This window comes from Ammospiza caudacuta, chromosome 27 (genome assembly GCF_027887145.1).
Source record: "Ammospiza caudacuta isolate bAmmCau1 chromosome 27, bAmmCau1.pri, whole genome shotgun sequence".
Classification (NCBI taxonomy): domain Eukaryota; kingdom Metazoa; phylum Chordata; class Aves; order Passeriformes; family Passerellidae; genus Ammospiza; species Ammospiza caudacuta.
Genome location: NC_080619.1, coordinates 2,824,249 through 2,850,273, shown reverse-complemented (window position 1 = coordinate 2,850,273; position 26,025 = coordinate 2,824,249). Strand labels below are relative to the sequence as shown.

Below are 26,025 nucleotides of genomic sequence, written 5' to 3'. Positions count from 1 at the left end.
AAGAAAGAGCAGGTGCTCTTGGATAAGGGGGAGGAGAAAAATAATCTTCTGGATTTCTTGTAGTAACCTAGTGTTTTTCTGCAGTAAAATGAGTGATGTTCCCCTTGTCACCCATGTTCTGTGTGCAGAACAGATGTTTGTACCTTCATTAAACTCCCAGTATCTAAAAGCTGGTGATTTTTTTTCCTCTGGGAAGCTGTAGGCAAAGTAGTTACAATTCCAGTTTGAGAAATGATGACTTGTGAAAGTGGCTGAATAAGAGAAATGTTGGCTGGAGGGGCTTTCAGAGACCTGTCCAGCCATCAGCTTGCAGGGCATTCCAGCAGCTCTAGATCAAGTCAGCTTTGTTATTTTCTCCAGCTGTCTCTTAGGAGAGATATCCATCCACCCACAGCCTGTCTGGGGAGAGAGTCCTGCTTTCACAATTAGCTCAGATATCAGAACTAAAGAATTTTAGCAGCAAAAAAGCCTTTTTATAGCATTAACCCAGGAGTTCTGCTGCTGCTGCTGAAGGCTGGGGTGTGGTGTGGGGCAATGCATGGGCTGCCGTGCCCTGTTCCATGGTGCAGCTGGAACTGAGGGGCCAAACTCAGCTGTTAGAGGAGAATTGTGCTGTAAATGAGCCCAAAAATGGTGTGGCTAGAGAAGAATGGTGCTGTAAATGAGCACAAAAATGGGCTTGCAAACACTTGATTGCCAACAGATGCCCCAGTGGTTGATTTGTGGGTGTGGGATGGGGAGTGATGGGTATTTATATATAAATACATTTTGTGAAGGTATTTATATATACCTTCATATATGTATATATATTATATATATTATATATATTTTAATATATTGTATAAGTGTTTTATGTATTATATATAAAGTACTAATATAGATGAATATATGAATATAATATAATACAGTACAATACAATACAATTGGGAAGGTATTTATATATATGTAGGTATATATAAAGGTATATATTTTTTGTGAAGATATTTATATATACCTTCATATATGTATATATATAAAATATATATTATATATTTTAATATATTGTATATTATAATATGTGTTTTATATATATGAAAATATAATATAATATAATATAATATAATATAATATAATATAATATAATATAATATAATAATGCAATACAGTACAATGCAATACATGACTTTAAAACATCAAGTGACCTTTGCAGCTTGGGGAATGCCTGGGCACGACTCTGAGGTGTCCCTGTGGTGCTGCTCTGGTCCTTCCTGGTTGAGCTCCAGGCTGGGGCTGAGGCAGACCCTGCTCTTGCTTTGGTGGCAGGTGGAGAGCGGCCGAGCTGATCCGGAGCGTTCCCCCAGAGGTGCTGCCCCAGCTGAGGGCCAAGGTGGCTGCCATGGAGCTGCTCAAGGGCCACAGGGCTGACATTGGCCTCCAGAGAGCCTGGCAGGGCAACTACATCGCACTGGTGAGTGAAGGGACCTGGGCTCAGGGGCTGGAAGGGGAAAATTTGGGAAAGTGAGTGTTGGTTTATTGGGAGGAGAAGTACTTAGAAATTTCCTCTGTTCGTGTGGGTTCAAAACATTGACTTCCACTGCACCAGGAGTGGTTTTTGTGAGTCCTGAGCAGCACTAAAGCAGCGCCATCAGCTGTCTCTACAAACAGGCAGAGCCAGGCTTCACTGGGAGACTGCAATGCTGGATAGAATGGAAAACACAGGGACTGAAAGAAATTCTCTCTAGGCAGATTTGATTGCTTCCCTTTACTCCATCCTCCCTTGCAGCATTTTGGTGTGTCAAGGTTTGCTTTCCCAAAGCACAGAAGGGTGGAGGGAGCCGTGTCCTGAGCCTGTCTCTGCTTTTCCAGAAACCAGACAGGGCCCAGAGCTCAGGCTCCTTCACCCCTGTGGCCAACGAGCTGAAGCGCAAGGACAAGTACATGAACATCCTCTTCTCCTGCCACGTGCGCAAGGTAACGGGGCTGGGGGTGTCCAGGGACAGGGAGGTGACCCTGGGGTGCTGGGACAGCACTTCAGAGCATCCCCAAGGAGCTGCATCAGGGATTTTTGGGTGGAGCAAGGTTGGGTGGCTGCTGGGGCCTCATGTCAATTCTTGAGTCCCTGCCCATGCGGAGTGCTGGAGCTGAATGGTCTTCAAGAACACTTCAACCCAAACCATTCCATGATTTCATGACAAAATCACTTCCTTCCGCATAACTGGTTTGGGTCTGACATTTTTTTGTAGCAGAATTGGGTTTTTTGTTAACTTGGTTGGAAGGTTTAAACAACTAATAAAAAAACCAGACTTGCTTAATTGTTGTGGGTAGGTCCTAATGATGGGTAACAAAGCTGGGGATGTCCAGGGACCGGAGGTGACCCTGGGGTGCTGGGACAGCACTTCAGAGCATCCCCAAGGAGCTGCATCAGGGATTTTTGGGTGGAGCAAGGTTGGGTGCCTGCTGGGGCCTCATGTCAATTCTTGAGTCCCTGCCCATGCGGAGTGCTGGAGCTGAATGGTCTTCAAGAACCCTTCAACCCAAACCATTCCATGATTTCGTGATAAAATCACTTAATTCTGCATGACTGGTTTGGGTCTGATGTTTTTTGTAGCAGAATCGGGGTTTTTGTTAACTTGGTTGGAAGGTTTAAACAACTAATTAAAAAACAGACTTGCTTAATTGTTGTGGGTAGCTCCTAATTATGCTGGTTGGAAATATCTGTCAGGGAAGGATATTTTTAATTTTACAAAGCCAACAGACAAACTCAATTTTAGTGGCAGGCCAGTGCTGTGGGTGTTCAGGTGTTTCTAAGAAGCTGTATGTTCTTTTTGTAAATATAAATGTAAATGTAAATATAAAATATATAATATTTGGGTTTTGTATATAACAAATATTACCTATAAATCCATTTCCCACATTACCAAGCCCTATTGGCCCAGGGTGGCACATGGTGCTGGCACATGCAGCCTGGTCAGTGCTCAGGGCACATTTGTCACATCTCTCATGTTAAATATACATATATATAAAGAATAAATAAATAAATAAGGATAAATATAATATGTATAATATATATGTATAATTATATATATTATATATGTTATATATATTTTATATACATACTATATAAAATATGTTTTATATATTATATATAATATACTAATATATATGAAAATAATATAATATAATATAATATAATATAATATAATATAATATAATATAATATAATATAATGTAAAAAAATATAATGTTTGTTTTATATATATAAGAAATATTACCTGTAAATCCATTTCCCACATTTCCAAACCTTATTGGCCCAGGATGGCACTTGGTGCTGGCATGTGCACCTGGCCCAGTGCTCAGGGCACATTTGTCACATCTCTTATGTCAAATATATATATATATATATAAAATCAATCAATAAATAAATATATAAATAAATAAATATGTATAAATATAATATGTATAATATATAAAAGAATATATATTATATATATTATATTTTTATATATAATGTTATGTGTTTTATATATTATATATATAATATAATATAATATAATATAATATAATATAATATAATATAATATAATGTAAAAAAATATAATGTTTGTTTTATATATATAAGAAATATTACCTGTAAATCCATTTCCCACATTTCCAAACCTTATTGGCCCAGGATGGCACTTGGTGCTGGCACGTGCACCTGGCCCAGTGCTCAGGGCACATTTGTCACATCTCTTATGTCAAATATATATATATATATATAAAATCAATCAATAAATAAATATATAAATAAATAAATATGTATAAATATAATATGTATAATATATAAAAGAATATATATTATATATATTATATTTTTATATATAATGTTATGTGTTTTATATATTATATATATAATATAATATAATATAATATAATATAATATAATATAATATAATATAATATAATATAATATAATATATTTGTTTTATATATATAACAAATATTACCTATAAATCCATTTCCCACATTACCAAACCCTATTGGCCCAGGGTGGCACATGGTGCTGGCACGTGCACCTGGCCCAGTGCTCAGGGCACATTTGTCACATCTCTCATGTTAAACCTGGTTCCTGTGGGTTTGCAGGTTGTGTTTGATCTCTGCTGAAAATTGACTCACGTGAAGCTTTAACAGGGGCCTGCAGAGTGAATTATAGAAATGAAATTGTAATTATCAGGTGATTTCATTGCTTTCCTTAAATAATTCTCCTGAACAAAGCAGCAGTTGACAAAAAAAGGCTGCTCAAGTTCATCCGTGTTTTATTTTCATGATTCAGCTTATTTGAGGATTCCTGAACAAAAACTGTGCTGCTCCTGCTCTTCCCTGAGGCAAGAAGGTGTTGGTGGGAAGGTGTTGAAGGGCACTTTGGTGAGCTGGGTGAATGTTTTATTTCTGAAGCAGCATCAGCCTTGCTCTGTGGCTTCCTTCAGCTACTGAGTCACCAAACCACACGTGAAATATCTGTTAAGTGTCAACAGCAATGTCAGGTGTCAGCTCTTGGAAATGTTCAGTCTAATACACTGCTTTCCTTGCACAGAAACACATGAAAAGCAAAAATACTGAGCAACTTGAGCAGACACAGGTGGAGCCCAGAGCTCACCCATTTAAACACTTTTATGAGTAGAGCAGCCCCTGTGACCTGTCAGATATTGACTCATTAAATTCAATGACACAGAATATTTTAGCTGATGACATTGATCTAATTAATTCTTCAGGAAGAATTTAGAAGATTCTAGATCAGGAAGAACTTCCTGGAAAGGGTGGTCAGGACTTGGCAGGGATGGAGTCCCCATCCCTGCAGGTGCCCAAGGAGCACCTGGATGTGGCACTCAGTGCTCTGGGCTGGTGACAAGGTGGGGATTGGGCACAGATAGGACTTGATGGGCTGGGAGGGCTTTTCCAACCTCAATAGTTTTGTGGTTTTAAATCTAAGAAGTTAATTTATTCCAGGAACTGCTCTCCAAGTTTTGAACTGCTGGTGAAGTTTTCTTTGCCTGTGTGGGGGCCCAGTTTCAGCAGCTTGAGCTGAATAATACTGGGGGGCTCTGTTTGGAGCAGTTTTTACAGGAGAGCTGGGAAAGGCTTTGAAGCCTGGCTGAGGGGAGGGGAATGAGCTGTGTGCTTGCTTCCCTGCAGCAGGTACAGGTAGAAGCAGTTCATTCCTGCCTATGGAAAAATCCATCTTTTCTGAGCATTGTGCTGCTCTTCACTTTTTCAAAGGAAATTTTCAAGATTTTTGCCTTAGGAGAAACCAAATGCAGATTTCATGCAAACCTCCAGATTTTGTTGGATCACCTAGGAAACAACTCTCTCTCTTTATTTTCTTTAGAATGAGGTTTTTTCTTCTCACTTTTCCCTTGTCACTTGTGGCACCAAGCTCCATTGACAGGATCATCTCTTTCAAAGGCCCCTTCAGTGTCCAGAGGCCATTGACAGAAACCTGAAAAACTTCCTTGAAGATTTTTCAGCTCTTTGCCAGATCTTCATTTCCCCCACGAGCTTGTCAGGAAGCTAAATTAGGACTGATTCCCATTTGGATCAACAAGATATAAATACAGAATGCCCAGAAGGTGCAGAGAACACAATGCTGGGAAGGGCTGTTCCCCAGGAGGGAATGAGCTGTAGCTGAGAACAGAAGGCCTGTCCTTACTCCTACAAGCCCAGTAGTGATATTTGCATTTTGTGTGCAATTTTGAGTGAAATTTTGAGTGCAAATTTGTGAGTGCAGTTTTGTGAGTGCAAATTTGTGTGAGTCCCTTCTGTGCCTACTCCCCACTGGGACAGTTTTTACTTTAATTCACAGCAGTATTATTTACCCAAATGCACTGTAGGTGCATGAGGCACCTGGAGCTTGGAAAAAGCTGGAATGACGTGAGATTTTGCTCCTCAGGTGAGATGAGCTGCTGGGCCTCACCTTTGGTACATTTCTTTAGCTGAATTTTAATACTAAAACCAGCAGGGAGCCATGAGAAAATAGTGGGACTGTAGAACTCCCACAATATCCCACAATATTGGCTTGGAATGCAGCTTTTATTTCAAAATACATCATCAGGGGCTGAGGGTGAATCCAGGTGTGCCAGAGGCCAAGGACACCTGGTTTGGATCAGCAGTAGTGTGGCAGCAGGAGCAGGGCAGTGACTGTCCCCTGAGCTGGCACTGCTGGGACACCTCATGGTGAGAAGGACCTGGAGGGGCTGGGGGTGTCCAGGGCAAGGAATGGGGATGGGAAGGGGCTGAGGGAGCTGGGAAGGGGCTCAGCCTGGAGCAAAGGAGGCTCAGGGGGCCCTTGTGGCTCTGCACAGCTCCTGACAGGAGGGGACTGTGACCGTGTTCACAGGGGTCTTAGGATGAGGGAAGAGATGAGGATGTGACTCCATGTTTCAGAAGGCTGATTTATTATTTTATGATAAATATTATATTAAAACTGTACTAAAAGAATAGAAGAAAAGGTTTCATCAGAAGGCAGGCTAAGAATAGAATAGCAAAGAATGATAACAAAGGGTTGTGGCTTGGACTCTCTGTCCAACTCAGCTGACTGTGATTGCCCATTAATTAGAAACATCCAACGTGGGCCAATCCCAGATGCACCTGTTGCATTCCACAGCAGCAGATAACCATTGTTTACATTTTGTTCCTGAGTCCTCTCAGCTTCTCAGGAGGAAAAATCCTAAGGAAAGGATTTTCCATAAAAGATGTGTGTGACAGGGACAGCCAGGGGGGTCGGGCTGTGCTCCAGGGAACAGGGACAGGAGCAGAGGGAACGGCCTCAGAATGGGCCAGGGGAGGTTGGATTGGAGATTAGGGAAAATTTCTTCACAAAAAGCGTGCTCAGGTTTGGCACAGCTGCTCGGGGCAGTGGTGAAGTCCCCATCCCTGGGGACAGGGGTCAGTGGCAGCCTTGGCAGTGCTGGAGGAACAATTGGGCTTCATGATCTCAGAGGGCTTTTGCAGCCTTTCTGGCTGTGAAATCTGAGTGTGCTTCTCATCTCTGCTTCCCATCTCTGCTTCCCAGACAGCAGCCACAGCACCTCCTGCCCTGGGGTGGCTCTGGTGTCACAGCAGCAGAAATCTGCTCCCTTTGTCACCAGAGGGTGGGAGAGCAGCCAGGCAGGGTCATGGCAGTACCCAGGGAGTGTTCACTGTGTCAGACTCTGCAAATAAATCACAGAAAATCAATTACTTGATTGATCTGAGCATTGATCTGAGCTCTGGGGGGCAGATCTAGCCTCAGGGACTGGGCTTTGGTTCAGCTCCCAGGACCTGGAGTGTGGAGAGCCCAGAGCTTCCCCAGGTCCTGGTTGAGGAACTGGTGCTGTGTCACACACATCTTTTATGAAAAATCCTTTCCTTGGGATTTTTCCTCCTGAGAAGCTGAGAGGCCTCAGGAACAAAATGTCAACAATGGTTATCTGCTGCTGTGGAATGCAACAGGTGCATCTGGGATTGGCCCACGTTGGATGTTTCTAATTAATGGCCAATCAAAGTGAGCTGGCTCAGACTCTCTGTCCAAGCCACAAGCCTTTGTTATCATTCTTTCTTTTTCTATTCTTAGCCAGCCTTGTGATGAAATCCTTTCTTCTATTCTTTTAGCATAGTTTTAATATAATATATATCATAAAATAATAAATCAGCCTTCTGAAACATGGAGTCAGATCCTCATCTCTCCCTCACCCTCAGACCCCTGTGAGCACTCTCACAGAGCTGCTCTGCCCCAGCACCCACCATGTGGCACCAGGCACTCCTAACCTACTTTCTCAGGGCCATTCAGTGTTTCATAGCCTTTAGGCTTTTTTTCTCCCATTCATCTGCTTCCCAAAATAATCCTGGTTACTCAGCATCTCTTCCTGTGAGATTCCCAGGCCCTCAATCTTGTTCTTCACCTTCTCTGAAGCACCCGATTGTCCTTCACACTCAGCACCCTGGTCCTTCACAGGCTGTTCCAGGTGAACCATGGCTCCCAGGACATTATTCCCATGTTGTTCCTGTGCCAACATTCTGCTTTTTCTGAGCTGCCTCATGTCTGTGTGCCAAGATCTCTCCAGAGCTGTCTGAAATCATCTTCAGTTGCTTTTTCTGAGTCAGTGTCGTTAATGTAAAGCTGTCACAGAGCTCCCCAATTTGCATTTTTTGCCTTTATCTGCTCTGAACTTTGTCACTCTGCTGCCTCCTGACTGAAGATATTTAAGCTCTCCTCTTGTCTCCTGATTTCACCCTGGAAAATCCTATTTCTGTTCATCCTCCTCACGTCTTCCTCTTGTCTCCCCTTCTCAGTTGATTAATAAATATCTCAGTGACTGTGATACAACCATGACTTGGGTTTTGCCTCAGTGAAAAACAATTTCTACTTTGTGTCCTACTTTCTTAGACATTTCCAACAAACCTTTGCATCCTGCCTAATGAGTGTTTAGTGCTGAGGTGGAGCTGCAGGGAGAGCTCAGAGCCCTTTCCAGGCCTGAAGGGGCTCCAGGAGAGCTGGAAAGGGACTGGGGACAAGGGATGGAGGGACAGGACACAGACCAAGGATGGCCCAAAGCCTCAGGTCTGGACTTGGCTCTGCAGGGCAGGGATTCTCCATTTGGGGTTCCCAAAACTCATGGATAATGTGGGGACCACTTGTTCAGGGCTTGGATGTGCCTGGGGGAAGATCTTGCCTTGGTTTGAGTGAAAACTGGAATTTTCCAGGGTGCCACAGCTCTGCTGGATAACTGGGAATGTTGCTCCTCTCTCTCTGTATAATGGGATTCCAGGGACCATGATCCCTTTGCAGTGCTCCAAGGTCCAAGGAGAAAACCTCTTTAGGAATTGTGTGGGTTTGGGGTCATTTTGTGTGAGTTTGGGGTGTTTTTCTGTGAGTTTGGAGTATTTTTTTGTGAGTTTGGAGTATTTTTCTGTGAATTTGGGCTGTTTAGGGTGTGTGTTGTGTGACTTTGGGGCATTTTTCTGTGAGTTTGGAGTATTTTTCTGTGAATTTTGGCTGTTTATGGTGTGTGTTGTGTGACTGGGGTATTTTTCTGTGAGTTTTGAGTATTTTTGTGTGAGTTTGGAGTATTTTTTTACAAGTTTAGGGTATTTTTGTGTGAATTTGGAGTATTTTTCTGTGAATTTTGGCTGTTTAGGGTGTGTGTTGTGTGACTTTGGGGTATTTTTCTGTGAGTTTGGAGTATTTTTGTGTGAGTTTGGAGTATTTTTGTACAAGTTTGGGGTATTTTTGTGGGAATTTGGAGTAATTTTGTCTGAATGTTGTCTGTTTGTGAGTTTAGGGTGTGTGTTGTGTGACTTTGGGATATTTTGGTACAAGTTTGGGGTATTTTTGTACAAGTTTGGAGTATTTTTGTGTGAATTTTGGCTTTTTTTTTGAGTTTAGGGTGGTTTTGTGTGAGTTTGGAGTATTTCTGTGTGTTTGGGGTATTTTTGTGTGAGTTTGGAGTATTTTTTGGTGACTTTTGTCTGTTTTGTAAGTTTAGGGTGTGTGTTTTGTGACTTTGGGGTATTTTTGTACAAGTTTGGAGTATTTTTGTGTGAGTTTGGAGTATTTTTATGTGAATTTTGGCTTTTTGTGAGTTTAGGGTGTTTTTGTGCGAGTTTGGAGTATTTTTTTGTGACTTTTGGCTGTTTTGTAAGTTTACGGTGTGTGTTTTGTGACTTTGGGGTATTTTTGTGTGACTTTTGGCTGTTTGTGAGTTTAGGGTGATTGTTTTGAGACTTTGGGGTATTTTTGTGTGAGTTTGGAGTATTTTTATGTGAATTTTGGCTTTTTGTGAGTTTAGGGTGTTTTTGTGTGAGTTTAGAGTATTTTTTGGTGACTTTTGGCTGTTTTGTAAGTTTAGGGTGTTGGTTTTGTGACTTTGGGGTATTTTTGTACAAGTTTGGAGTATTTTTTTATAAGTTTGGAATATTTTTGTGTGAGTTTGGAGTATTTATGTGTCACTTTTGGCTGTTTGTGAGTTTGGGGTATTTTTGTGTGACTTTGGAGTATTTTTGTGTGAGTTTGGGGTATTTTTGTACAAGTTTGGGGTATTTTTGTGTGACTTTTGGCTGTTTGTGAGTTTAGGGTGTTTGTTATGCGACATCGGGATATTTTTGTACACATTTTGGGTACTGTTGTGTAAGTTTGGGGTATTTTTTTGTGACTTTGGCTGTTTTGTAAGTTTAGGGTGTGTGTTTTGTGACTTTGGAGTATTTTTGTGTGACTTTTGGCTGTTGTGAGTTTAGGGTGTTTGTTTTGTGGCTTTGGGGTATTTTTGCACAAGTTTGGAGTATTTTTGTATAAGTTTGGAATATTTTTGTGTGAGTTTGGAGTATTTTTATGTGGATTTTGGCTTTTTTTTGAGTTTAGGGTGTGTGTTTTGTGACTTTGGAGTATTTTTGTGTGACTTTTGGCTGTTTGTGAGTATAGGGTGTTTGTTTTGTGACTTTGGGGTATTTTTGTACAAGTTTGGGGTATTTTTGTGTGACTTTTGGCTGTTTGTGAGTTTAGGGTGTTTGTTTTGTGACTTTGGGGTATTTTTGTACAAGTTTGGAGTAACTTTTATGTGAATTTTGGCTCTTTGTGAGTTTAGGGTGTTTGTTATGCGACGTCGGAATATTTTTGTACACGTTTTGGGTACTGTTGTGTGAGTTTGGAGTATTTTTTGGTGACTTTTGGCTGTTTTGTAAGTTTAGGGTGTGTGTTTTGTGACTTTGGGGTATTTTTGTGTGACTTTGGCTGTTTGTGAGTTTAGGGTGTGTGTTTTGTGACTTTGGAGTATTTTTGCACAAGTTTGGAGTATTTTTGTGTGAGTTTGGGGTATTTCTGTACAAGTTTGGAGTATTTATGTGTCACTTTTGGCTGTTTGTGAATTTGGGGTATTTTTGTGTGACTTTGTAGTATTTTTGTGTGAGTTTGGGGTATTTTTGTACAAGTTTGGGGTATTTTTGTGTGACTTTTGGCTGTTTGTGAGTTTAGGGTGTTTGTTTTGTGACTTTGGGGTATTTTTGCACAAGTTTGGAGTATTTTTGTATAAGTTTGGAATATTTTTGTATGAGTTTGGAGTATTTTTACGTAAATTTTGGCTTTTTTTTGAGTTTAGGGTGTGTGTTTTGTGACTTTGGGGTATTTTTGTGTGACTTTGGCTGTTTGTGAGTATAGGGTGTTTGTTTTGTGACTTTGGGGTATTTTTGTGTGAGTTTGGAGTATTTTTGTACAAGTTTGGGGTATTTTTGTGTGACTTTTGGCTGTTGTGAGTTTAGGGTGTTTGTTTTGTGACTTTGGGGTATTTTTGTACAAGTTTGGCGTAATTTTTATGTGAATTTTGGCTCTTTGTGAGTTTAGGGTGTTTGTTACGCGACGTCGGGATATTTTTGTACAAGTTTGTAGTATTTTTATGTGAATTCTGGCTCTTTGTGAGTTTAGGGTGTTTGTTATGCGACGTCGGGATATTTTTGTACACGTTTTGGGTACTGTTGTGTGAGTTTGGGGTATTTTGGGGTGAGTTTGGCCCTTGGCACTGGCCAGTCTGACTCCCTGTGTCCCTGCAGGGCTCAGGGGCACTCACAAGGTGTTTCTGTGCAGGTGAATCGCTTTAACAAGGTGGAGGACAGGGCCATTTTCATCACGGACAGACACCTGTACAAGATGGACCCCATGAAGCAGTACAAGGTGATGAAGACCATCCCCCTCTACAACGTGAGTACAGCACTGGGCATCCTCACCTGGGGCTCTTCACTCTGTAGCTCCATTTTCATGTCCACAAAGTGGGAAAAGTCCTTGGCTTGCAGTTTCTGATATATTTAATGTTTTTATAGCGGTTACTGCAACCCCAAAGCATCAGGGTGGGATTGTTGGGCAGGACCAGGAGTTGGAGTGGATGATCTTGGTGGGTCAGGATATTCCATGGTTCTATAATCCTATAGAACCCGAAGTTCTATAATCTATAACTTACTTTTGGTGCATAAAATAAAATAATTAATCCTATAGTAATAAAAAAATGAAATAATAGTAATAAAATAAAATAATTAATCCTATATTAATAAAAATAATTAATCTTATAGTTCTATTATATATAATTTACTTTTTGCACATAAAATAAAATAATTAATCCTATAGTAATAAAAAATGAAATAATAGTAATAAAATAAAATAATTAATCCTATATTAATAAAAATAATTAATCTTATAGTTCTATAATATATCATTTACTTTTTGCGCATAAAATAAAATCATTAATCTTATAGTAATAAAAAAATAGTAATAAAATATAGTATAGCAATAAAATAAAGTAATTAATCCTATATAATTATATTATTATATTATTATATAATATATTATTAATATAATTATAGTTCTATAAGCTATAATTTAATTTTGGTGCACAAAATAAAATAATTAATTCTATAGTAATAAAAAATGAAATAATAGTAATAAAATATAGTATAGTAACAAAATAATTAATCCCATAGTAATAAAAAATAAAATAATAGTTATAATATATAGTAGAGTAATGAAATAAAATAATTAATCCTATATTAATAAAAACCAATTAATTCTATAGTTCTACAATCTGTAATTTAATTTTGGTGCATAAAATAAAATAATTAATCCTCTAGTAATAAAAAATAAAATAGTAGTAATAAAATATAGTATAGTAATAAAATAAAATAATTAATCCTATAGTAATTAGGATTAATTATTTTATTTTTATTTTTATAAAGAAAAAATTTATAGTAATAAAAAACCAATTAATCCTATAGTTCTGTAATCTATAATTTAACTTTGGTGCATAAAATAAAATAATTAATCCTCTAGTAATAAAAAATAAAATAGTAGTTATAAAATATAGTATAGTAATAAAATAAAATAATCATATATTAATAAAAAAACAAATTATCCTGTAGTTCTATAATCTATAATTTAATTTTGATGCATAAAATAAAATAATTTATCCCATATTAATAAAAAATAAAATAATAGTAATAAAATATAGTATAGTAATAAAATAAAATAATTAATCCTATATTAATAAAAATAATTAATCCGATAGTTCTGTAATCTATAATTTAATTTTGGTGCATAAAATAAATTAATCCTATAGTAATAAAAAATAAAATAATAGAAATAAAATATAGTAATAAAATAAAATAATTAATCCTATATTAATAAAAATAATTAATCCTATAGTTCTGTAATCTATAATTTAATTTCTGTGCATAAAATAATTAATCCTATAGTAATTAAAAATAAAATAATAGAAATAAAATATAGTATAGTAATAAAATAAAATAATTAATCCTATATTAATAAAAATAATTAATCCTATAGTTCTGTAATCTATAATTTAATTTCTGTGCATAAAATAATTAATCCTATAGTAATTAAAAATAAAATAATAGAAATAAAATATAGTATAGTAATAAAATATAATAATTAATCCTATAGAATTATATTATCATATTATATATATTATATAATTGATATAATTATAGTTCTATAATCTATAATTTAATTTTGGTGCATAAAATAAAAGCTAAACCCCAAACTGCCTCTCACAGTTCTCCCTCCCTGTTTGCGTTTGCTTTGCTGTGTGCAGGGCTGGCATTTCACAGCAGCTTATGGCACCAATCCTGTGTCTCTCAGGGCTTCTCTGATCCTTCAGGTTCTGCTTGAATTTATTTATTTTTATTTCTTTCTATTTGTGTAAATCTTACCGAAGCTAAACTCGGAATTTCAGTCAGGTCTGGCCTTGGGGGTGGCAGGGTGGAGCTGCCAGGCTGGGGATCAGCAGGGATGGAAGGGGTGGGCAGCACCTCAGCTTTGCTCCCCAGTCCTGGAGCTGAATCTCCCTCAGCCTGAGGTGCTCTGGTTATCTCCAACCTCCAGAGCCTGCCTGGAAATGCCCTGCACGGATTTTCTGGGATGTTTGCATTTGGAGGAATGACAAACCTGGCATTTCTGCATTGCTGGGAGGGCAGGGATGGGATTAGGGTGAGGGTGAAATCTCATTGCAGATGTGGAGGGGATGATTAGCTCTGGCTGCATCCACAATGTTGGGTTTGGAGTCTCCTCCTGCCCTCCTTGCTGGGCACCCAGCACAGAGTATCCATGGAGTAGCTACTCCCAGTAGGAGTGCTGGCTGCAGCAGGCAGTGTCTCCATGGCAGTGCCTCGTGTTTTGAGGGGAAGCTGCCCTGAGCAGCTGCTCTCCTGCCTGCTCTTGTGTCCCAGCACTGGCGGCTCTGTGCTCTGAGGGGCTGGCAGCACATCCTGCTGTGTGCCCGTGTAAACTGGGGTGCAGATAACCCCAGCCTGGTGCAAACACCCCCAGCCTGGTGAAAATCAGGGTGCAAACACCCCCAGCCTGTTTAAAACACCCCCAGCCTGCTGAAATCCAGGGTGCAGACATCCCCAGCCTGGTTAAAACCAGGGTTCAAACACCCTCAGCCTGGTACAAACACCCCCAGCCTGGTGAAAATGCGGGTGCAAACATCCCCAGCCTGCTGAAAACCAGGGTTCTAACACCCTCAGCCTGGTGAAAACCCCCCCAGCCTGGGTAAAAACAAGGTCCAAACACCCCCAGCCTGGTGAAAACCAGGGTGCAAAAACCCCCAGGCTGGTAAACAACAGGGTGCAGACACCCCCAGGCTGGTGAAAACACCCCAGGCTGGTGAAACTCAGGGTGCAGACATCCCCATCCTGGTGGAGACACCCCCATCCCGGTGAAAACCAAGGTGCAAACACTCCCAGCCTGGTGAACAACACCCCCAGCCTGGTGAACAACACCCCCAGCCTGGTGAAAATGAGGGTGCAAACACCCCCAATCTGGTTAAAATTGGGTGAAAACATCCCCAGCCTGGTGAAAATCAGGGTGCAGACACCCCCAGGCTAGTTCAAACACCCTCAGCCTGGTGAAAACACCCCCAGACTGGTGAAAATCAGGGTGCAGACACCCTCCACCTCATGCAGACACCCCCATCCTGGTGAAAACCAAGGTGCAAACACCCCCAGCCTGGTTAAAATACCCCAAGCCTGGTGAAAATACCCCCAGCCTGGTGAACAACCCCCCAAGCCTGCTGAAAACCAGGCTGCAAACACTCCCAGCCTGGTCCAAACACCCCTATCTTGGTGAAATCAGGGTGGAGACACCCCCAGCCAGGTTAAAACACCCCCAAGCTGCTGAAAACCAGGGTGCAGACCCCCCCAGGCTCCCAGCAGAGCTCAGCCACCCCCGCACTCACAGAGCCTTTTAGCAGAGGGCTTTTCCACACCTGATTTTCCAGCTGTTCCCGCCCAGTTGTTTTTTGGTGATGTGGACAAGGCAGAATTTTGTCCATCAGGATTTCGCACTGTTGGTTTCTCCACCTTTACCTTAACCAGAGTGCAGGCCACTGAAATTCACTGAGTGCAGGATTAATGAGAGATAAATCTGTGTTTATCCCAGGTTTAGGACAATGTCTGTTTTACCTGTGTGCCTGATGGGTGTAAAGGTGCAGATTGCACATTTACAGCAGATCGTTTGTTGGTCACCTGAACATTTCCCTCTCAAATCCTTCATGCCTTTTACATTAGAGCTAAGCAAGTCGGGTACAATTTTAGAAAGAAATTTCAGAAAGAAATGTCAGTAATTGTTGCTTTTTCACCTGTAAAAGGTGTGTTTAAAATAGAATATCCATTCCTACAGAGAGCCCTGGGGCAGGCTCTGTGGCGGTGCTGTTTTGGCTATTTTGGCTGTATTTTGGCTCTGTGTTGTGTTTTTGGCTGTATTTTGGCTCAGTATTGGTTGTGTTTCGGCTCTGTGTTCTAGTTTTTGGCTCTATGTTGTATTTTTGGCTATATTTTGGCTCAATTTTGGTATTTTGGCTCTGTGTTGTTTTTTGGCTGTATTTTGGCTCTGTGTTGGTTGTATTTTGGCTCTATGTTGTATTTTTGGCTGTATTTTGACTCAATATTGCTTTTATTTTGGCTCAGTGTTGGTCCTGTGGCTGCTTTGCAGTTCCTCGGGACAAGAGCAGTTAATGGTCTGTGCAGATAGAACTCTTGCTCTGAGAATTCCCCCATTTCTGCAGCTATAAATCAGTTTTATTGGCAGATGTGCACTTATTCCCTTCAGTACCTACCACAGGCTATCTTGGCCAGACACTTTCTTTGACCTGAGCTGGAGTCCTTGAGATTCCAGGGGTCCTGGAGTGCCTGGCACAGGAGGGATGGGTCCAGGACATCCTCTGCTCCCCCATACAGGTTGCCAAGGTGACATTCCAGGGTGGAAATTGGATTAAACCAAGCTTTGGTGGATTCTGTGGTGTAAAATTGCAGCTTTGCTCACAGTTTCTCCTTGTACCTGCCCTGGGGAGGAGCCCCAGCCCACCTGGGCTGCCCTGGGACCGGGGTGGGACTGATCCTGCTGAGCTGCAGGAAAGGGAGAGGAGGAGAATTTGGGGTGTCTTTGATTTATACACAAAATATTTCACAGGATAATGGGATTGAATTTGGATTGGAAGGGATCTTAGAGCCCACCCAGTGCCACCCCTGCCATGGCAGGGACACCTTCCACTATGCCAGGCTGCTCCAAGCCCCGTCCAACCCGGCCTTGGGCACTGCCAGGGATCCAGGGGCTGCCCCAGCTGCTCTGGGCACCCTGTGCCAGGGCCTGCCCACCCTCCCAGGGAAGGATTTTTTCCTAATATCCAATCTAAACCTACTCCCTTCCACTCCATTTGTATTTCTCTTGCCAGGATTTCTCAGATTGAACCCTGGCAAAGTCAATCCTTGTTTGTTCCTTGTTGTAGTTATGGTTTATATTTCTTACCTAATGTTTATATTTGTGTTGTTTTTCCACCTCTGAGTTGCCTTGAGCTCTCTCCCCATTTTTCTGTGCCTCCTTTCATGGAAGCCTTTCCACCATGTGGAAGGAGCTGATCATGATACAGAAATTCCTTCATTTTTGGGACAACAGCAATGGTTTGAAATGCTCTGAAGGTTTTTTGAGGACAAAATGGACAATAATGGCACCAGTAGTGATGTGTATCCATGGAGCAGCCCTGATGAGTGTTCTGTGGGAAGAGGGATGCTCCTTCCCATGCCCAGGGCTGGAATCCTCTGCCTGCTCCCTGCCAGCCTTTCAGGAGTGCCCTGCCAGCACAGCAGCATCTCAGGGGTGGTGTTTCCATGGAGATCTCACTGGAGACACTCAGCTGATGCCTGCTGCACACACCAACTTGTTTTCAGCTGAGGTAATCTCTCCCCATCTCCCAGAGCCAGTTTTGCCTGGAGTCCCTCGTGTCACACTCACAGGAGTGGCCAGCTCTGCACTGGGGCAGGGGAAAGGGCTGGGAAATCCAAACTGAACCAGGTTTGATTTGATTTAGATGGAGAGAAGGGTTGTTTTTTTACAGTGAGTGTGAGCAGGCCCTGGAGCTGGGGCTGCCCCTGGATCCCTCAAGGCCAGGCTGGATGGGATTGGAGCACCCTGGGACAGTGGAAGTGTCCCTGCCGTGGCAGGGGTGACACTGGGTGATCCTTAAGGTCCCTTCCACCCAAACCATGCCATGGCTGTGGGTGAGGAATGTGCCATTCTCTACCCAATCTGATAAACAACAGCTTCCCTGGCAGCCCTGCTGGTTCTCCATGTGGAGCTGCTGCTTTGGGGGATTCTCTGTGTGCATTTTTTATCTTCCAGCACTCTGGCATTGCCTCAGAGTACCAACACACAGTGCCCTTCTTGTTCTTACCTGAATTAAAACCAAACAGGTACTGCCTGAGAGGAATAAAAAGGCATCAGGAAGGCTCTTGCAGCCACATCTCCCCTGCACTGAACACAATAAAGGATGTTCTGCACAAGCTGAGGATTTTTCCTGCTCTTCAAGCAGGGCCAATATTAGTGTTGGTAAATACTGAGATAAGCACCTTCTCTGAAATTATTTCCTTTGTGTGGCATTTATTCACTCAGAGTCTTGTAGGGAGGGGTGAAATGGGAAGATTTTGAAGGGCTCTTGGCCTCCTAACAGGGTTCTGTTGAATAATTAATGTTTAAATTGCCTTTTCAAATCCAACACTGCGACTTGTTCATCTTTCACACTCGCTGCACATTTAAAACCTTGATGGCAGCAGTCCCTGTGGTGCTATTGTGCTCACGGGAGGGTATTTAAGCATGCAAATTAATTTGAAGGGACACTGGAAAGCCAGGCAGCTGTCAGTGCCTGTGCACGAGGTGGAGCTTGTTGGGAAAGCATTTCACAGCCCCAAAATAGCCCGAACTGGGAATAAACCCCACCTGTGCTGGGGCAACTGGTGACAGGAGGGTCAGCAGCTGCTGCCCCTCATTGCTGGGGGAAAAACCAACAAAACCCCAGAGGCTGCACCTTGTGGGGAGTGTGATCCCAAAAATAGGGCACAGAGCAGGCTGCTGGGCTGGGCTGGGCTTTTCTGGGGGGCTGAGGCATCCAGAGCTGCTGGAGAAGCTTCCTTGGAAATTCCACATGGTGAGCAAAGCCAGCCTGAGCCCCCTGGGCTGGCAGGGGTTGGGAATCTCCAGCTGGACAGGAGCCTTTTCCCCTGAACAAGGGAATAATGAGATTTTAATTTCAACAAAATGCTTTATGAGTGCCTCTCACTTGTAGGGGAATGGGGCTGCCCTCTGCAAATCCCTGGATGGCTCAAAGAAGCCCTTTAATGGACAGGGAAAGTCCTCTGTGTTCTCTCTGTACTCATAATGCTTTCACCTATTTTATTTTATTTTATTTTATTTTATTTTATTTTATTTTATTTTATTTTATTTTATTTTATTTTATTTTATTTTTTCATTCATTATATTCTATTTACTTCATTTTATTTTATCATTCATTATATTCAATTTATTTCATTCTATTTTTTCATTCATTATATTCTATTTACTTCATTTCATTCTATTTATTTTGTCCCACATATTATATTCTATGTATTTTATCCCAATTATTATATTCTATTTATTTTATTCTGTTTTCCTTTCTCTGCTTTGCTGTACTTGCCTTTTGAAGCTTTTTTTGCCCTCTTTACATTTTGTTTCCCCAGCACAGGTCCTTTTCTTGCTTTGTCTAATATTCATCTTTGTAACCTGTGCTCCCAGATTGCCCCTCCTAAAAATTCCCTTTTTTTTCCTTTGTGAGATGATTACAAAGCTTTTGATGAGCCAAGTGCAAAAAGAAAATGCCAGAAAATAAAATCCCCAAACCAAACCCTTGCACCTTTTTATTTTGTCAGGAGAGGCAGACCTTAATCCATGCCTGAACATGGGAATCTTTGAGGCTTTGCAGGGTTTGCCACTCAAATTCTTCCTAAATTCTTCTTACCTGCAACTGACAGTGGCACAGAGTTGTTCAGGTTGAAAAAAACCTTTAAAATCATCAAGTCCAGCAGCAGCAGCACCAAACCACGTCCCCAGTGCCACATGCACAATTTATTGGGCATTTGTAGGGATGGGGACTCCAGCCCAGCTGTGCCAGGGCTGTTCACCCCTGGCACTGAAGGAATTCTGCCAATATCCACCTGGAATTCTGCCAACATCCCCCTGCCCTGGCACAGCCTCAGACACCTCTGGTTTCCCAGAGTGAGGGTTGGAGAGGCTGCTGGGCAGGTGAGGGGGACAGAGGGTGACAGACACTCCTGTGAGGGTGACAGACACTCCTGTGAGGGTGACAGACATCCTGTGAGGGGGACAGACAGACATCCTGTGAGGGGGACAGACAGACACTCCTGTGAGGGGGACAGACACTCCTGTGAGGGGGACAGACACTCCTGAGGGTGACAGACAGACACTCCTGTGAGGGTGACAGACATCCTGTGAGGGTGACAGACATCCTGTGAGGGGGACAGACACTCCTGTGAGGGGAACAGACACTCCTATGAGGGGGACAGACATCCTGTGAGGGGGACAGACAGACACTCCTATGAAGGGGACAGACAGACACTCCTATGAGGGGGACAGACAGACACTCCTGTGAGGGGGACAGACACACCTGGTGAGGGTGACAGACATTCCTATGAGGGGGACAGACAGACACTCCTGTGAGGGTGACAGACACACCTGGTGAGGGTGACAGACAGACTCTCCTGATGAAGGGTACAGACACTCCTGTGAGGGTGACAGAGGGTGACAGACACTCCTGATGAGGGTGGGACTCAGTGGGGTCACCCAGGGGGGTTTTGGGGAGAGCTGTGACCTGAGGTGATGGGAGAGCAGCTGGGGACATCCTTGTGTGCCCCGTGGCCCTGGGGGCACAGCAGTGACACAGCAGTGACAGAGAGGCACAGCAGTGACAGAGGGGCTGCCTGAGGAGGGAGAGGGACACAGCAGAGACACAGGAGGTGTCTGGAGAGGGGCACAGCAATGACAGAGGGGCACAGCAGTGACAGAGGAGGACAGCAGTGACACAGGGGGTGTCTGGAGAGGGGCACAGCAATAACAGAGGGGCACAGCAATGACAGAGGGGCTGCCAGGTAAGGGAGAGGGACACAGCAGTGACAGAGGAGGACAGCAGAGACACAGGAGGTGTCTGGACAGGGGCACAGCAGTGACACAGGGACTGCCAGGTGAGGGAGAGGGGCACAGCAGTGACACAGGGACACAACAGAGACACCTCAGTGACAGGGGGCACAGCAGTGACACAGGGACAGAGCAGTAACACAGGGACTGCCAGGTGAGGGAGAGGGGCACAGCAGTGACACAGCAGTGACACAGGGACACAGCAGTGACACAGGAGCTGCTGGGACCATCCAGGCACGGTGAGGACTCTCCCTCACACCTCCCAGGCTGCTGAATCCACAGAGCCGCTTGCTCAGCTCCTGGGAGGACACCACCCACTGCCACCCCTCAGCTCCCTGCTGGGGCATCCTGGAGAGGAGACAACCAGCCTGGCAGTGCCAAGGGCACAGGGAAATCAGGGAATCAGGGAATGGCTTGGCTTGGAAGCACCTTAAAGCCCATCCAGTGCCACCCCTGCGATGGCAGGGACACCTCCCACTGTGGGATTTTTGGGGTCTCCTGGTAAAGGGAGGAAATTCTGAATGTGACTCCATGTTCTTAGAAGGCTATTATATTATATTATTATATTATATTATATTATATTATATTATATTATATTATATTATATTATATTATATTATATTACATTACATTACATTACATTATATTACATTACATTACATTACATTATATTACATTACGTTATGTCGTGTCATATCATATATCATATCATATTGATACTTACAGAAGGTTTAACAAAATAATAATGAAAAACTTGTGACTCTCTCCAGAGCCCTGACACAGCTGATGGTGATTGGTCATTAAGTCAAAACAAGTCACATGAAACCAATCAAACACCACCTGTTGATAAACAATGTCCAAACCACATTCCACAGCAGCAAAACACAGCAGAAGCAAATGAGATAATATTGGTTTCCCTTTTCTCTGGGGTTTCTCAGCTTCCCAGGAGAAGAATCCTGGACAAGGGGAATTTTCTAGAAAATATCACAGTGACATTCCACTGTCCCAGACTGTTCCAAGCCCCGTCCAGCCTGGCCCGGGACCCTTCCAGGGGTAGGGAATCAACATTTTTATATCATTATAACCCTGTTCTCCCTTTCTCTCCTCAGCTGGTGGGGCTCAGTGTCTCCAATGGCAAGGACCAGCTGGTGGTGTTCCACACCAAGGACAACAAGGATCTCATCGTTTGTCTCTTCTGCAATGACCCCTCCAACGACAGCAGGATTGGGGAGCTCGTGGGGGTCCTGGCCAGTCACTTCAAGAGGTCAGTGCTGGGCTGGGGCTGGGGCTGCTGGACACCCATTTTAAAGTGGAGACCATCCCTGGAGTCACTGTGGTGCTGGGCTGCCACAGTGACCTCTCTTCCTGGCATTTTTTGGGCACACTTTTTACCTGCAACACTTGGTTCCCTCTTCTGTGTTCCTCTTTTGCCTTCCTTGTGTGTGTGTGACAGCCACAGGGACAAATATCACTGAAGGTGCACTTGGAGTGTGTCACAGTGGCTCCTGAGGGCTTCCTGCAGCCAAACTCTTCATATTTAAAATGAAAATTGAGTTTTTCTCTGCTCAGATTGACCCCTGCCCCAGTACCATAAATCACCAGCAGGTGATTTATTGCTTGAGCAGTAAATCATTGCTGTGCAATGTCATCTGTGCTCCCTGGAGTCTGTCTGTCCTGTAAATCCCTGAGCCAAAGCTGGTGATTGGTGTGGGGGTATCTGGGATTGAGCTCTTGGATCCCAGAAATGAATTCCAGGCAGTACCAGGCACAGAAAGGAGCTCCAGGGTGTGCAGTGAGCAGATCTTTGGGTTGTTCCTGCTGTTCCAGAGGAACTGTTCCAGAACAGTTCCTGTTCCTGATTCCCACCAGGAATGGTGCTGCCAGCACCTGCAGCCTTGGCTTTGCTGTTCACAACCTCCACAGAACTCTACAGGTAAATCTTCACACAGAGCTGTGAGTGGCAGGAAAATGAGAGGGAATTTTGGTCACTTTAGGGTATTTTCCATGAATTCAAGAAGACTGTGCTGGTCCAGCCCCTCTCACCACCACAGTGTACTGCCTGTGCTTCTTTGGACAGGGGCTGAGTCCTTTGGAGATGAATTCTCAGCATTGGTGTAACTTGTTTGGGGAAATTCAGTGCTGCAAAGCAACAGGAAACATTATCTGGTTTTGCTTTTACCTGAATCTCATTTCATGGCAAAGGCAGCTGCTCTTGCAGGCTCAGGAGATTCTGTAAGGCAAAGTTTGTTTGGGGATCCTGGAAGTCCCTGGATTCCCAAACAAATTCCCAAACAGAGCCTTGCCAGCTCTCTGGTGTGGGGACAGGCTGTGACACTCTTGGTGACACTCCAGTTCCTCTGTACAGTCTCCAATTACCCAAAATTGCTTTTAATTTTGCTCAGATTGGTCCCCCCAGCCCTTGTGTCACCTGTCCCCACTCAGCGTCAAGCAGAGGTTTCATTTTAACAAAGATGTTGTGACCACAGCCTGAAACATTGCACATTGTCTTCCTAAAGGTGGGAATTGCTGATTTCCAGTTTCTTACACTGATTTAACAATGGCATTTCTATCTTCCAAAAGAATTTGGTTTAATCTAATCCCTGTCTGTAGGAAAACAGCAGTTAAATATATTTATGTGCTGATCTGCTCCACTTAACACAATATTAGCATTATTTTAGTGCTTCAAATGACAAATCTCAGCTGGGTAAATGGGAGAGCTGTTGTAGAACCCATTTTTCTGCAACATCCAATGAAAGTTCCTGGATGAAGGGCAATGCACAAGACAACTTGCATTTAATTTCCCAAATATATAAATATCATGGTTTCCCTCTTCAAAGCAATATCTGTAAATCAAAACATTCAGGAATGTATTCATGTTTTCCATCACTTTCCATTTTCCTAGAGTCACAAACTGCTGTCAGAGGATGAGATTAGCTGAGCTGGGGAGGCACCGGGGGAATTGCTCATTAACGGGGGAATTCCTCATTAGCAGGATTAGCTGAGGGTGTGCCCTGCCAGGGTCAAGTTTCTCTGCCCTGCCTGAGGAGGAGCTGAGGCTGAGCCAGCAGGAAAATCTCAACCCTAAAAGTTCAATTGCTTGGGAGATCCCATCCATGGTGGGGTTTAGGAGCTCTGCTCCAGCTAGGATGGGGAGCAGCTCCTGTGGGTTCTGGGGCTCTCTCTGAGCATTAACATCAATTTCCAGCCATCCCAGCACCCATCCTGAGTCCCTGCTGGGAGGTTTTGGCAGTGCTGAGGTGTCCTAGGCTGATAGGTGATGATCCTTTAACTGTGTGTGATAAAACCATGTGAGTTCAGTGAATTCTGTGGTGTAGGAAAGGGGAGGAGGAGGCTGATGGTGTCACCCAAACCTTCTCATCCAGATGCTTTCTATCAGGTTTTATTATTTGTTCCAAACTCTTTGAACTGGGAGCTTCAATGCTGACCCTCTGTTTGGGAATTTTGGATATTTTCAGCAAGAAATAACTTGGACATTTTAGAGAAATTACAGAGGTGACATCTCTCAGTGCTGCTTTTGGGCACAAAGGCTTCACATTTGGGAATGTTTTGCCTGATTCACAGTTCTTTGCATCACCCATGAAAGCTTCACAAAGCTGTGTCTTTTAAAAGTTATTCCTGGTAGGAATTGTCTTACTTTGAGGTTGTGGTTCGCAAATAAGTGTTTATACAAAACTATCATGAGGCTGCTGTGAGCTGTGACATTTTTAGTGAGTCAACAGGAGTTCAAGTCACACTTCTACTGAGTCAGCTGGATTTGGGGTTTTTTACAATGCAGCTGAATTCCCAATGGAAATGATGGGAAGCTGGATGAGCTGTTGATGTAGTGAACACAAAGTTCATGTGTGCCTGCAGAGCAGTGAGCAGTGTCCATGGGCTCCCCTGGGAATTCCCTGGCTCAGGGCTGGGATCAGGGAGTGCCTGGAACAGCTGGGGGGATCCAGTGGAGCCTTGCAGGAGCAGGTGGGTGAAATCTGGTGAAATCTGCTCTCAGCATCTCTGCTGCTCACAGTGACCCTGAGATGTGTTAGAAAGTCTCTTTTCCCAGCCTGGCAGTCAAAGGAGTTAGAACTCTTCAGTTCTCATTCTCAAGGTTGTTTATTGTATCTTATCTATAAAATTCTTTTTCTGGCCTGCTGAGGTCCATTCATACTGGTGTTATATTTTTATACTAAAACCTACATGTACAATATTTACAATTACTTCCCAATACCTATCACCTATGTTAGACAGTGAGCTTCTACTCTAAACCAAAAGTGCCACCATCACCCAGAAGATGGAGGCCAAGAAGAAGAAGGAGAAAGGCTGGACACACCCCAATTCCTCCATCTTGCCCCATTCTGAAAACCCCAAAATCTATTTTTTCACCCCATGATAAATTCACCATCATTCTACTTAAACTTTAATGGCTTGTAATTCTTCATATAAGGTTGGTAATTATTTTTTCCAAGGGCTAAATCAAAGGCACAGGGGTCTTGGGCTCTGTGCCAAGGTCTCTGAGTCCCTTGGGCAGGGTCTCAAATCCTCCAGGGCAGCCAGAGGAATTTCCTGGGTTCTGACAATGTGGGTCAGGTTTCTGCCCTTGGTGCCCAGCAGGAAGCAAAGGGGCTGTGCTGAGCTCAGTGCCCTCATCCTTGGTGTGCCAAGGCAGGGAGCAGGAAGGGAAGGATTTGTATTTTCCCTTTCCATTTTACATCCTCGGGGCCCCTCAGGCTGTGGATGTCTGGAGCCAGCAGCGCAGGGCACTGAGGGTTTTCTGGGTGCTCTTCACCCAGCTGTGGTTACCCCCCTGTGCTCCCAGCTGTGCGGGGTCCCCCCCATGTGGGTGATCTGAGGGTCCCCAGGGAAGGTGCCCAAGGCCCATCCTGTCCCCAGGGCTCATTCCCTGCCCTTTGGGAGCAGCCAGGGCTGTTCTCTCTGCCTGCCCACACATTGGGATCAGGAAGTGGCTGCTCCAGTGCTTTTTGTTCCCAAATCCCCACATTGCCTGAGCCTCAGCCCTTGGGCTCCTTCCAGCATTCCTGGAGGGAAGAGGGAGTTAAAAGATCAGTCAAAGCAATACCTGCAGAACTCCGGCAGAAAATCACTTGCCTGAGGATAATTTTCTATTTTCCATGGCTCTTTGGGACCTGTCAGCCAATTTTAATCATCAGTGTGCCCTGGATTCATTTAGTTTTTTTTATATATATATATATATATATATATATATATATATATATATATATATATATATATATATATATATATATAAATATATATAATATACACATTTTTACTATATATGTTATATTTTAACATATATTCTTACTATATATAATCTATATAATATATTATATATAATAATGTATATTATATATAGTAAAATATATAAATATATATAAATCTAAATATAAATTGTATATAAATACAAAATATGTAAAATAAAAATCTATTTATATAATATAAATATATATTTATATAATTCTATATATTTTTACTTTATAATATATTTCTATGTATTTTTA

General features: G+C 42.7%; 1 protein-coding gene across 1 annotated transcript in view; it reads left to right on the top strand.

Moving 5' to 3' along the window:
- MYO1D (myosin ID) overlaps positions 1-26,025 on the top strand; it is a 174,351-nt gene that overhangs the window by 91,694 nt on the left and 56,632 nt on the right. The window contains exons 18-21 of the mRNA XM_058820485.1: positions 1,303-1,447; positions 1,846-1,950; positions 11,567-11,680; positions 21,613-21,767. Coding sequence (XP_058676468.1) covers positions 1,303-1,447; positions 1,846-1,950; positions 11,567-11,680; positions 21,613-21,767 — 519 coding nt within the window. The remainder of the gene's footprint in view (positions 1-1,302; positions 1,448-1,845; positions 1,951-11,566; positions 11,681-21,612; positions 21,768-26,025) is intronic.